Consider the following 12,548-nt stretch of genomic DNA (forward strand, 5'->3'; position numbering starts at 1 on the left):
ATTCAGAGTTGATTTGAGCGAAGACATCGTCCCTTGAGCAATGTCAGAACGTATTTGCTGACACTGTTAAAGCAGATCAAACAGCCTGTTTGTGTATGGAACAAATATTATGTGGACACCAAGATGTGAAGAAAAAATTTAGTTATCGAAAAAAATAGTTAAGAGGACAGGGCGGCTGCTGGAGAGGTGTTATGGGAACCAAATCTTATGGGAGTTATCCCTCCAATGGAATTGTTTAGAATAATCATTATTTTCCTTTTTACAGCCCATAGTGATTTAGTTCCATTTTTACTACTTTCTGCTCGAAATCTGTGAAAAATTGTAAAAGCATAATCTAAAACTACCACAAGAGGTGTGCAAGCATATCTGTGGAATTCTGCTTGTAGCACCATGACTTTGAATAAACTTGCAGTTGCTGAATGCCTAGCAGAGAAGAAAACAAATTGTCAGTTACTGTCATCATGGATATATAATGGCACTTGTGCTACCAACAGAGAACTCTGGATGCAGAGGGGAAAAACCCTTCTCCAAATCCCTCTAGACTTCCTAGACACATGCAGACGAAAACACGTGCGCACGTACCGTGTCTGGTTTAAAGTGTGTCCTGGCGGTAGCAGCTGTCCAAGTTGAATCACTGGGTTTGTGTTCAGCTCATGCTGAAATAAGTCCAAGATGTTTACAAAACTGACCAGAGAAATCCAGAGCTGGTGCTCTGCAGCTGCAGGCAAAGCAGACAATCCAGCACAGCTTTGGACGGCTCCACAGGGGCAGCATATTCTGCAAGTTGATGGGTGGGGACATACCAAGGCGTCTCGGGTTGCTTTCAGGGTAGCCCTGCTTTATAGTCTGCTATTAAAAAACATCTCTGTTTTCTCAGAATGAGGAGAAAATCCCTGCTGTCACTTTTGAAATCTGTTGCTGTAAATGCTGCAGTTGAAATACAGAAAATCAGTTGAAAATAATAGTTTTGGTTGGTCAAGTTGTTGTCTACAAAAGTTTTGTAAAGTTCACACCCACAACCAAATTCACACCCACAACCAAATTCACATTCACCCTGTACCTTCATTTATAAATCACCAGTAGAGTTATGCCCTGCTCTGATACTACTTTTAGAGTTGTTGGCTGCCACTTGCCTTTTATTATCTTAGGAATCAAACTTTCCTTCCCATACAACATTGATGCTTGGAAAACATTTATGATTTTTCTTTTTTTATCCATAAACTGTGTGCTCATTGCTACTCAGCTCTCTGATGGACGAGATGCACATAGTCAACATCCCACTCCCCTTGCATATCTGGAGTTGAGGATTCAGACCAACAGCCCCCATGAGATGAAGGGTGTTGGAGAGTGTTGGATTGTTGCTTCACTAAATTGGACTAGCTGAAATGAGTCTGGCTTGTGGGATGACTAGAGTCTAGTCTGTGAGGTGGGGAGTGGCTAAAGTAGGTGGAAATAGTGGGTACTTGGTTCACGTTTGCAGCTCAGAAACTTGTTTGAGTCACTTAGGGTTTTTTTTGCCTTGTTTTTTAGCACATAAGTTGATGGAGGGGAAGGAAGATTGCTTTGGAAATGCTGTCATTGTGCCTGTGATTTGTTGATCCTTTGCTACTTGGTGTTCCCTTTTTCTTTCTTCCTTTTTTTATTCTCTTCTGTGATCAGGTTGGCTAGTTGGGCTGAAGGCCATCCTGCACAGCCTCCCTTCTTGGAGAGGGAGAGTGAGGAATGGGGCATTTAGATGCTAAATGTTCCTCTGGGAATCTCATTGTAGGTGTCTTAAGAGGCCCTGAAGCAAGATGCTCACATTGAAATACTTGGATCTGAATGTTCAATTGTTAAATTAAAAAAAAAAGACCCTAATTTTCTGTGAACAAGATGCTTTCCTGAGGCATAGGAATCCTTTAGTCAGTGTTCCAAATTTCCACTGGAAAAAAACCTCATTTTAAACAAGAATGTGTTGATTAACTAACCAGTCCCTTTATGGCTTGCAGCAGTTTTTTTGGTCCACAGAGAAACACAACCAAAGTGCTATCTCATCTCTGTCTCCTGGAGGGGTTCCTTAGTGCTCTCTTGACAGAAGCTGGAATTTGGAGCCTGCCAGAGAGTATTCCTGGTAGGACTGGGCCACACAAGAAAGCAGTCTCTACTGGTATGTGCTACACCATATTTCTTCCCCAAAATATCAACAGTTCAGCTTCAGATCGTCTTATGAAAAGAACATCCTTTGGCAAATTGCATGAGAAGCTTGCTTTTTGGAGTTTGCTTTCCTTACAGATGAGTTTAGGACTAAGGATGCCTAATGCCTCATGGTAGAACAAGCTGAAAATGAGAGCAGCAGTGCTTGATGCATGGTGCAGATGAATTTCTTCCTTTAGCTTGCCCAGGCAGCTGGCAGCAGCTGTGATGGCTGAGTTTGAATCTCCTGAGTCCTGGTCAGGTGTGTCAACCACTATGTGATGCTAGTCTTTCTGCCTGGTGAGAAAACAGAGCAGGGGGATAGAGATGGACTCCCTTTTCTCACAATCTTTGACAAGGAACTGGTTTTGGGAACAGAGGGATCATCCTGAAGTTACTCCTAGTGCTTCCTCTGCGCTGTTATTCCTCCATTATTCATTTTATCACTTAATTATTCCTCAAGGTGTGGCTGGAAGGGATCCTTTCAGGCCATCTCCTGGACTGAACAGACAACGGAGTTTGTTTACAGCAGTGTCTCTGAAGAGGGGAAGGAGGAAACAGCAGAGTAAAGATCTGCATTGTGATTACTAAGGACAAAGATGAGTGGGATAAGAAGGGAAACCACAAAGAATTAGACATCCCAGACAGAAACTTGGAGAGGAATGGACCAATTACATGAACATTTATTTTGTATCTGTCTATTTATGTGCACATTCATTTATTCATATAAGTAGCACTTGGGAACTCACAGTATGAAGCTGGTTGTCAGTGCTGCACTTTGGTCCCATGACAAGGCATTGGCACAGGCCTCTCTCTCAGCTGATGACAGCTAGAAGGTCCTCTGGCAGGTTAGTTCTGACTGCAAGTTCTCCCACTGCAGTAAAGCCCAATGTTTGTGAGGAAGGCAAATGTCGGCCTGACCCAAAAGTTGTTCTTTTAGTAAATGACTTCTGGACTCTTTGGCAAGGTGGATGCAGGACAAGGCTTGCTCATAACTGGAATAAAATACAGCTCGTGTTCTAGAGCTCTCTGTTCGTAGGTCTTTAAACAGCTCAAAAGGAGTTTGGCTTTGTCACTTCTGTTACGCCATTGGGAAATACAATGGAGGTCCGTAAATACCACCTTAAAGATGGAAGTCTCAGTGAGGAGATCTGCAGGGATTTACCCCGCTTTGGGGCCAGAAGCAAGGGAACAACACCAGCTGGGAAAGCCTTGGCTGCAGATGGCAAAGGCAGTGGAGTCCAAAGGATTTGAGGAAGAGGCTTTCTTGCCCTTATCTGTGGGTGGAGGAGCTAACTTGGGTGCTAAGAGAGTAACAGCAAAGAGAAATCCAGCTGGAAAAAAGCTATTCCCTGCCAGGTAGGTGGTTTAGGATAAATCTCTTGAAGCCTGTGATTGCTGCTGCTGTATAAACCAAAAACGTCTGCAACAGGGAGCAGCGAACCTCCTAGAGATCAACTTTCTGCTGGCCTCTGAGCCGCTCACAGGCTGGGTTTGCTTTTTTTTCAGAGGAAAAGATCTGTAAGGATCCGAGGGGACCAGGATCTCGTAACTTGCACCCCCTGAGGGCAGAAGGGGCCATCCCAGACAAACCCCTTTCTGTCTGCTTGCTGAATAAGCCAGAGTGCGTGGGGGTTCTGTGCAGATAATTCCTAATGCCGCGCATTAGTCATCTCCTACTGCGGTCTAGGGACCCGCTCCAGCTGTCTGGCTCGTAACGAACGTCCCCTTGCTACAGGCAGGGGCGAGCACAGAACTAATGCAAACAATCTGCACGCTGGGGAACTGCAGAAGTCCCCCTCAGCTGGGCCCTGTGCTGATGATTTCCCTTGTCCAAAGCCAGAAGTTGAGGAGAAATCCCACTGCTTTGGGGCTTGATACAAAGGAGTCTCGCTAGAGCGCTAGAGCTTGAGCATCGCTCTGCCCAGCAGGGTTTTCTCCTTGTTTCCTAATCCAACCTGCAGAAGATTAGAAAAGTAAGTATTATAAACCCTCTGCTTACTCTACAGCTTGCAGAAGTGGGTCTCCTTTGTTGCCCCTGTTTTACCCAGGGTAGAAACTGGAGTAAGTGCCCAAGTTCTTGTGGGTGGAGAAGAGCAAAGCTGGAGGGAGCCCCTCGAGGAGTAGTGCTGAAGGGAAGAGGAGGCACCTTGTGATGACTTTTTTTTTTTTCCCCTGCCTTTCTTGACCTCAGAAAGGTTAATGCTGCAGCCAGAGGTTCTGTCCCAGGTGGTTTGTGAGGCAACTGTGGATTTGGATGGAAGAAGTAATACAACCTCTAGTCTCAGCATGGGCAAAGCTGTCCTCTGGTTATGTGTGACAGGAGCCAGCCAGCCTTAGAAACAAACCCCAGAAGTGGGGTCTGACCACAATACTGTTTCTGATGGCAGTGGGTTCTAGGAGGAGGGGATGTGGGAGAGGGAAGTCTTTGAACTTGTCACTCATCTGGGATTTTGCAGCCTGGCAGTTTAGGTGCTGCAGCAGATGTGGAGGTGTGGGGGCTGTCTCCTCTGCTGGGTCCCTGTCTGCAGTTGATAGCATTGAGGCAACACAGCCAGGGTGCCCCTGTGGCATCAAACACCCTTCTCCACAGGCATGGGTTGCTCAACTTGGTCCCACACACTAATCTGATCAACCTTCTGGGTGTTCAGCCACGAGGGTGCTCAGCACCTTCCGTTCCTCCAAAGCCACTTCCATTTGAAGCCTAACTGTGTGTTTTCCTGCTCTCCCTGGGTGCTTTTATTACAAACAGCAGTCAGCTCTTCAGGGATCTCTGTAGAAGATCATGATTCACCTCATTTGGAAACACTTTTTCTGTTTTTTTCCAACATTTTCCTTAATCTAAACCAGCACACAGGGCTGCTTGCTGCAGCTCCAGGGGATGAGCTTGGCTGAGCCTTCTGGGGTGCAAGGTCCCCAGCAAGTGGGCAGAGGCACTTTGCCCTTTCAGTGCTTCCTCTGAAGCTTGGCAGTTGTGGTCTGTTCTTGAAATTAGAAGTTTTGAGGAAGGAGCTAAAAATATTTCAAGGAAAGCCTGTAGAGATGGTGATGGGTTTGTGGCCACTGTGGTGGCTTGGCTTTTTCCTTTCCAAGGCAGGATCTTACTCCTTCTTGCCATCCATTTGTTAGTGGGGCTGGAGGAAATGCTGAGACAAGTATCTTGGAGAAGAAGTTATTCCAGAAATGAAGGGAATGACTGTGGTATTTCCTGTCAGGGCTGTCCCTTATTTTGTTTGTCATAGCAGGGCCTAGAGACCCCAGGTGAGATGTGGGCTTCTCCATGCCCCATGCCATATGGAAACGCACGTGGAAAGGGAAAGCAGGTCGGTGCATACAGCCCAAGAGATCCATATCTAGGGTTTGTGCTTGATTCTGCTGCTCTGCTTTGTAGAATAAATCATAGAGTGCTTTGTGTTGGAAGAACCTTTAAAGACCATCTAGTCCAACCCCTGTGCTGTGGTCAGGGACATCTTCCACTAGATCAGGTTGCTCAAAGCCTCAACCAACCTGGCCTTAAACACTTCAAAGGGGTGAAGCATCCATGACATCTCTGGGCATCCTGTTCCAGTGTCTTACCACCCTCATCATAAACAAATTTCTTCATTGCATTCAACCTAAATTGATTCTCTTGTTTAAAAGCCTTGTCCCTTGTCCTGTCACTACAGGACCTCTCTAAAAGGCATCTTTCCATTTTATAATACCCCCTTTTTGTATTGAATGGCTGCCTGGAGCCTTGCCTTACCACAGACTGTTTTTTTAATTCACACCCTTAGGTGCGAAGCACCTCACGCTTTCATGCCTGGGTTTCCCCTGCTTGCTCATTCCCTGTGTCAGCTTTCACAGGGCTCCATGAAACCATTACTGAAATGCTGGTGCCTTGTGGCTTGGCCTTAACCCTCTCCTCCACTGTATTTGACATGTCCTTCTTGGATCTCTCAGCTTGTTCTCCTACACTAACTAATGACATCTTGATTGTGGGGATACCAAGGCTGCTCTTAACTTCATTTCACATCTGATGATGATGGCAGGGAGGGTAAATAGCATGACTTGGATTGTGCAAGGATTCCTCACAAAATTACAAAAGTGACTAGGACCCAGCAACCTCCACCATCTGCATTTCTTCTGTGACCTGCCTTCAAGCATTTGCATGTTGTGTTGAGGTCCTTAGGGAGAAAATGGTGATCCTGCCATCCCCTCCATCATGTGCCTGAGATGCTGGATGCAGGCTTGTGTGAGATTTTTCCTCCAGCACTTGGCAGTGCCCCAGGCTTCCTGTGTAATCTCAAGCCAGTTGCTCCAAAGCAGATTTCCATGGGTGTAAAAAATCACAGCCTGCTCCAGCATTTAGGAAGTGCTTTTCATCCCCTGGGACTTCCTGGTGCTTTGGGCACTGCCCACTTACTTTTTTCCTTTTTTTTTTTTTAATTTAATTTTATTTTTATAAAAGCATTTGTTGCTGATAGCAGTGATGAATTCAGCTACAGCTGTGGGTCAGAAACATGAGCAAGCCAAGGAAAGAGTGAAAAACTGCAACTAACTTCTCAGGCTATTGATAAATGTTGATTTATCCCTCTTCCAAATGCTTGATAATTTAAAGTCTTAGTCTCTTTGAGGGAGGCAAGAGATTAGTGTGTTTTGTATCAGGAAAAAAAAAAGGTCTAATTAACAAATGAAGTGGATTTTCCTTCTCCTGTTGCAGCCAATGTGTTTTGGTGCTCTGCTCAGGAGGAGAGCAGTGTGGGGCAGCTGGCTGGCTCCTGTTGGCTTTGAGCCATGGCACATCAGCCCTGCTGTTGATGTAGAAGAAAAGGGTGCAGCAGGGTCGTGGCTCTTTTCATTTCTTTATTTATTTATTTCCCCTTTTCTCCTCTCTCTGGAGCTCTATACGAGTGTTTTGACATTTTCCAGCCACAAGCTGTTTTTCAGAAGTTATTTGTCTCTGACATTTGTGTTGCTCAGCATTAAGCAGGCGCCGTGTGCTCTGTCCCAGCTCGGTGCAGTGTTTGGATCTGTGCTAAAAGTGAAACCTCTGCTTTGAAAGGTTTCCTGCAGCGAGGCAGGAGCTGCCTGAGCTTTTCCCCTGACACGTCCTGCTCCTTTGGAAGGAGAAACCTCGAAAGTTCCTTGCTCTGATTTGTTTTTTCCCTCTTCTTTTACAGAAGGGCTTTGCAAAGCTACTTGCAGTCATGTCACACCAGCTGATTTGCTGCCAGCATCTAGGGGGAGTGAATCAGCCTGTTCAGAGGGGTGCCCATACAAATAAAAATCCCATATTTTTTTTTTCTCCCTCCCCCTTTTTTCTACAGAGATATCCCAAGGGGGCAGTCCCACCTGCATTTAACTGTCTCTTTAGAATGATTTGGACTTTCAGCACTAGCTTGGTTGTGGTTGTCTCTTTCCCTTCTGAATTTTAGACTGGTTTAGAGTTGGTTTGATATTTTTATGAGTTGAGCCTGGTTCTAGAAGTGAACTTGGAGTCTGCCCAAATATTGTGGAGCTGGAGAACTGGCTGCAGACACTGGGGTGATACAAGTGCCTGTTAAGCACAGGCCTTGTGGCACTGGAGTGCCCCATTTGGTGACTGTCCCAGCACTGGTTCTTCCCAGCCTTTATGGAGACACAGAAAATGTCACAAGCAGAGATAAAAGGATGTGTTTTGGATGATCCAACGTGTTTACCCTGAATCTGCTGGGGTTTTTTGGGTTTTTTTTTTTTTTTTTTAAGCTTTCCAACGAATTTCCTCCAACCTAAACTTTGGTGGGTGTTTGCAGAACTCGAGGAGCTGTCAGTGTAAAAATAAACCTGAAGACGCCCGTCCAGCTCATTTTCCTCATTAGAGACAAAGCTGTTTCACTGTGGCTCTACTTTCCCCTCCAGAGGATGGAAAGTGTGCCTTCACGAGCTGGCAATCCAGGGTTGGAGATAAGGCACTTGCTCAGGAAGGGCTGTCACCCACCCAGTTGGGAATCATCCCTGTGAGATGCAGGCAATGCAGGACCAAGCCCTCCCTGGTGCTACAACCCAGAGGGAGGGGGTGACCACTTTTATTCTCTTGGGTGCACTAGCAGAGGCAGAGCCCTGGTTAACTGGGGTGACTAAACCTGATCTGGAAGTTAAAGAGGGTTCTGATCTGCCTTGGAAACCATCAGAGGCCTGGAACGAGCCAAGGGATGCTAGGGGCATGCTCGGCTCAGTCTCAGTCTGAGAAGCTGAAGAAATGAAAATGCTCCTTGTGGTCCCTATCACTGCTAAATATATACAAACAGAGGATGGGACAGACAGCTTTTACCAGACCCTGGACAACTGTATGCTCAGTCTGCCTGTAACTCTGCTGGCTCTTCGTTGGCCAAATTTAATGATTCCTCTCGCAGTGAGCAATCATTACTGTGTATGATGTAGTGATGCCTCCTATACTTTGCATTTTGTAGGTCCTGACAAAATAACAGCCCCCCAGAAACCACCTCAGCCCTGCTGGCTTTTGAAATCATAGAATAAGTCAGGGCTGAAGGGACCACAAAGTCTAGTTCCAACCCCCCTGCCATAGACAGGGACACCTCACACTACATCAGGCTGGCCAGAGCCTCATCCAGCCTGGCCTTAAACACCTCCAGGGATGGGGCCTCAACCACCTCCCTGGACAACCCATTCCAGGCTCTCACCACTCTCATGGGGAAGAACTTCTTCCTCATGTCCAGTCTGAATCTACCCACTTCCAGCTTTATTCCATTCCCCCTGTCATTACCTAATATCCTAAATCCAAGGCTGCCTCCCCACTTCTTTGCTGCAAATATTCCTGTGTTCTATTAAACATCCTCAGAGCTTTACTTTTTAAGTTTCCACCAGAAGAGTGCTGTAGTAAACCCATGGGAAGTTCAGAAGATGGACAGACATCAGCCACTTAAATGCTTACCTCTTTACTTACTTGCTTTGAACTTTACTTTACTTACTTTGAACTTACTTGGGAGTAAGTAAGCATTCAGTTTCCCATGTTCATTGATGCATCTTGTTAAAACTTAACAGTTGTGCAGATGACCAAGTGTCTTACTTACACTTACTTACAGAAGACCTTCTGTTTTTGACAGGCACCTTTATCAGCAATGTGGAATTTCCCCAAAGTCCACAAATGTAAGAGGCTGCTTGGCCCTAAATAGACCAGATGTCCACTGGAGAGAGAGGAGTCTCCCTGAGAACCCCCTGTCAGCTTTGGATCTGTGAGTCAGTCTGGGATACAGTTTGGGACCTAACCATTTTCTGCTTTTTCTTTCAACAGCGAAATGTCAGGATCAAGTTTGAATATGAAGGAGAGAAAAGGTACGTACCCAGCCCAGTCCCCCAAGTGTACAGGGAAAAATTACATTTTTTTTTTTTACCCAACATCACCCTACTGTCTTCAACCAGCTGCAGATGAGCTCCTAGAAGGATTCATTTCCCTGAGATCAACTACAGTTTTACACACAAGAGCCTTGCCTTGTCATCCTATTTGACACAGGTACCTCCTGGGATGTGCACACAGGTGAAGTGGTTCTAAGCTGGAAGTCATTAAATGCCTCTTGCCAGGGACACAGGAGGCACGCCTGAATCCTTTTCTCATTTTGATTCTCGAGCCCTGCTGAATCACAGTTGAGCTGCAGCTCTGCAGAAATGTGTCCTTTGATTAGCAGCCCATGACACTTCAGATAACCACATTTTGGGCATGAGTCCCATAAAAATAGAGCTGGGAGTTAAAGCTTGCCCACCCTTCCCTGCTTGACATTTTCATGGAATCACCTCTGCTTGGTGCTTGGTGGCTGTGGCAGGACAGGACACAGGGCTGGAAACTCACAGGCTGATGGTCCAAGTTGCATGTTAAAGCCAAGGAAAATTTAAGTAATATTATTGTAGGGCTAGAGTGTACCTACTGATAGGTACCTATAGAGCTGGTGCATGTGATGGCACAGGAGAGTCAAAAGAGGCCAAAATGCATTGTTCTGTCTTCCATCCTTCCTCCCTGTCAGAGCCATTTGCTAAAAATGAAGATGATAAATCAGTGCCCAGTGTATGATCCTGAGCCTTCTCCAGTGAAGGGCTACTGGATATTCTTTTCCACCTGTACCTCACATAAAGGGGGTCTGCACTAGGAGTTTTGGTGAATATTCTTGCAGGGTAGGTCAAGTCCCCTCTAGGGCACAACAGAGGAGCAACATTTCTATATAGAAGAGTGTAAAAGCAAGGAGCAAGCTTTATGCTTTGTTGTGGAAGAATACAGATCCTTCCTTTTGAACTGTCAGTCTAATCCCAAATTCCAGTGTGCTTCAAGTAAATGGAGACTGTTGTTGTATTTGTTTGTGTGTCCAGGATTATCCAGTTTCCAAGACCAGTCAAGTTCAAAGAGGTGGTGCAGAAGGTCACGGATGCCTTTGGACAGACGATGGACTTAGTCTGTGTGAACAATGAGGTACTCTTCTTCTTATTGCAAAGGGGGAGTTTAAAGGTGCCTGGGGACCCCTTCAGAAGTGAGTTTTGTTCTGAAGGCCCTGATTTAGTGTTGTACATGTATGTGGAGAAGAATAAACTTCTATTGTGGTTCCCAGCTAGCAAGCATGTAAGAGCTGTTGTCTGGACACGGCTCAGTTGGAGTCTTGGACTCCAAGCCAGCTTTTCCTTTCTCAAAATTATTTCAATTAAAGCCCATTAAATGGTGACCCAGGAACATTGTCTTTGCCCGGAACAAAAAATTCCTTTAACTCAAACAGGATGATGAACTGAGTAACTGAGATGATGGAGACATTTTCAGTTCAGCTGCACAGTCCACAGCTGTAGATATTTTCTTCCTGACATCCCTGGGACAACAGGACCAACTTTCAGAGTATCTGGATGGTGAGAGGGCACACACAGGACAGAGAGGAAAGTGGCTAAGACCAAATGGCTTTCCTGAGAGACACACAAAATGACTATAGGCTACTGCATGTTTGGGTAGGGTGCAAAGCCTTCTCATCTTGGGGCCAGTTGCAGGATCATGGTGAAGTTCCAGAGAGTGAGAGACAGTGCTGGCAAGAAATACAGTGTACTTTTATCTAGTGCTGACTTTGTTTCACCCCAAAACCCCAGAGCCATGTACATCTTCTTGTGGTTAGGTCTGCAGTGAAATCTGCATCATTGGAGGTTCTTCTAGCAGGTCATATGGCCACATACAAGCAACCAAGAAACCCACCCTCTGTGATCCTTATATTTTAAGGATTAAAGACCTTTCTTCTCCAACATATGCCACTGTGATTTTTTCAGCTTTTCCTCTGAGCCCACCATTGTGTCTGAGAGGAGAGTACTGATGAGAGCCTATTCCTAGAAGGGGAACATTCTTGGCATCTGTTTTGGTATGCTCAGTGTTTTCTTCTGAGACATCTTGCCATGAGGTGGGCAGGCAGCTGGAGCCACTAGAATCTCAAGGTGGATTTGGCTTTGGGAAGGAAGAGAGGGCCAGATAGCAATCAGATGAGCTTTTAAACACAAATTCTTTTAGATCTGTCCTGACAAGTTGCTTGTTTGAGTATTAATTACAAGTGGCTAACAGCTTTTCATCAAAGCATGAAAAGAGAGAGAGGTTGTCAGGAGAGCTTTTTCCTCCTTTTTTTTCCCTTTTTGTCTCCCTTCTGTTTCATTGGAGGTTTGATCCACAAAATGTTGCTATTCTTTTAGAATAGGTACCTCATGATACCAAAGTGTCCACTGGGTTTTGGCTTTGAATGCATTCAGGTTTCTAATCTTGGGCATTCTCTGACAGCCCTCCCAGGAAAAGCCTGCCATTGAATTCTCCAGGAATGACTCATTTCATTCCAGGTTTCTTTCCACTGGAAGAGGAATTTTTTCCAGCAGCAGCAAACAGAAGCCTGAATAACACATTTTTATCCCATGTTAGAGACTATCTTCCTGGGCATGTGCACAGCACACAGTGAAACCATGAGCACGCCTTGGGGTACTCCTCACTTTTTAGAGCTGAGGACAACTTTCAGTGTTTTATTTTCCTATACATAAGAATTTCTCCTTGTGAGAACCCGCACCATTGGGCAGAGGTTTGAGCAGTAGTGATTCAGGGTTGTTATTGTCAAAACACTAAAACCAGCCAGAAGTGACCTTCAGGGAGATAGCCTATAGATCTACATGGTGGTACCCCAGCATCTGTCTCCTAGCATGTTCTGGGGCAGGTTTTTGAGTCTCACATCTGCAGGTCTCAGAGGTTTCAAGCTTTCTTCATGCTCAAAAGGCAACTCTGCAGTGATTCTTTATTGCATCAAGTGTTTCTCTTGCAGTAGCACCTGGTAGACAAAAATGACACCGAGGTCAACTTGCCTCTGTATAAAAGCTCACTAAATGTCAGTCCCCGTCCCGGTGAAGCAGAAGTC

At 45.5% G+C, this 12,548-nt stretch overlaps 1 protein-coding gene across 1 annotated transcript in view; it reads left to right on the forward strand.

The window, feature by feature from the left end:
* The window catches only part of LOC128973678 (mitogen-activated protein kinase kinase kinase 3-like), a 53,211-nt gene that overhangs the window by 12,167 nt on the left and 28,496 nt on the right, over positions 1–12,548 (forward strand). The window contains exons 3-5 of the mRNA XM_054390057.1: positions 5,093–5,095; positions 9,443–9,483; positions 10,507–10,606. Coding sequence (XP_054246032.1) covers positions 5,093–5,095; positions 9,443–9,483; positions 10,507–10,606 — 144 coding nt within the window. The remainder of the gene's footprint in view (positions 1–5,092; positions 5,096–9,442; positions 9,484–10,506; positions 10,607–12,548) is intronic.

This window comes from Indicator indicator, chromosome 20, assembly GCF_027791375.1.
Source record: "Indicator indicator isolate 239-I01 chromosome 20, UM_Iind_1.1, whole genome shotgun sequence".
NCBI classification, from domain to species: Eukaryota; Metazoa; Chordata; class Aves; order Piciformes; family Indicatoridae; genus Indicator; species Indicator indicator.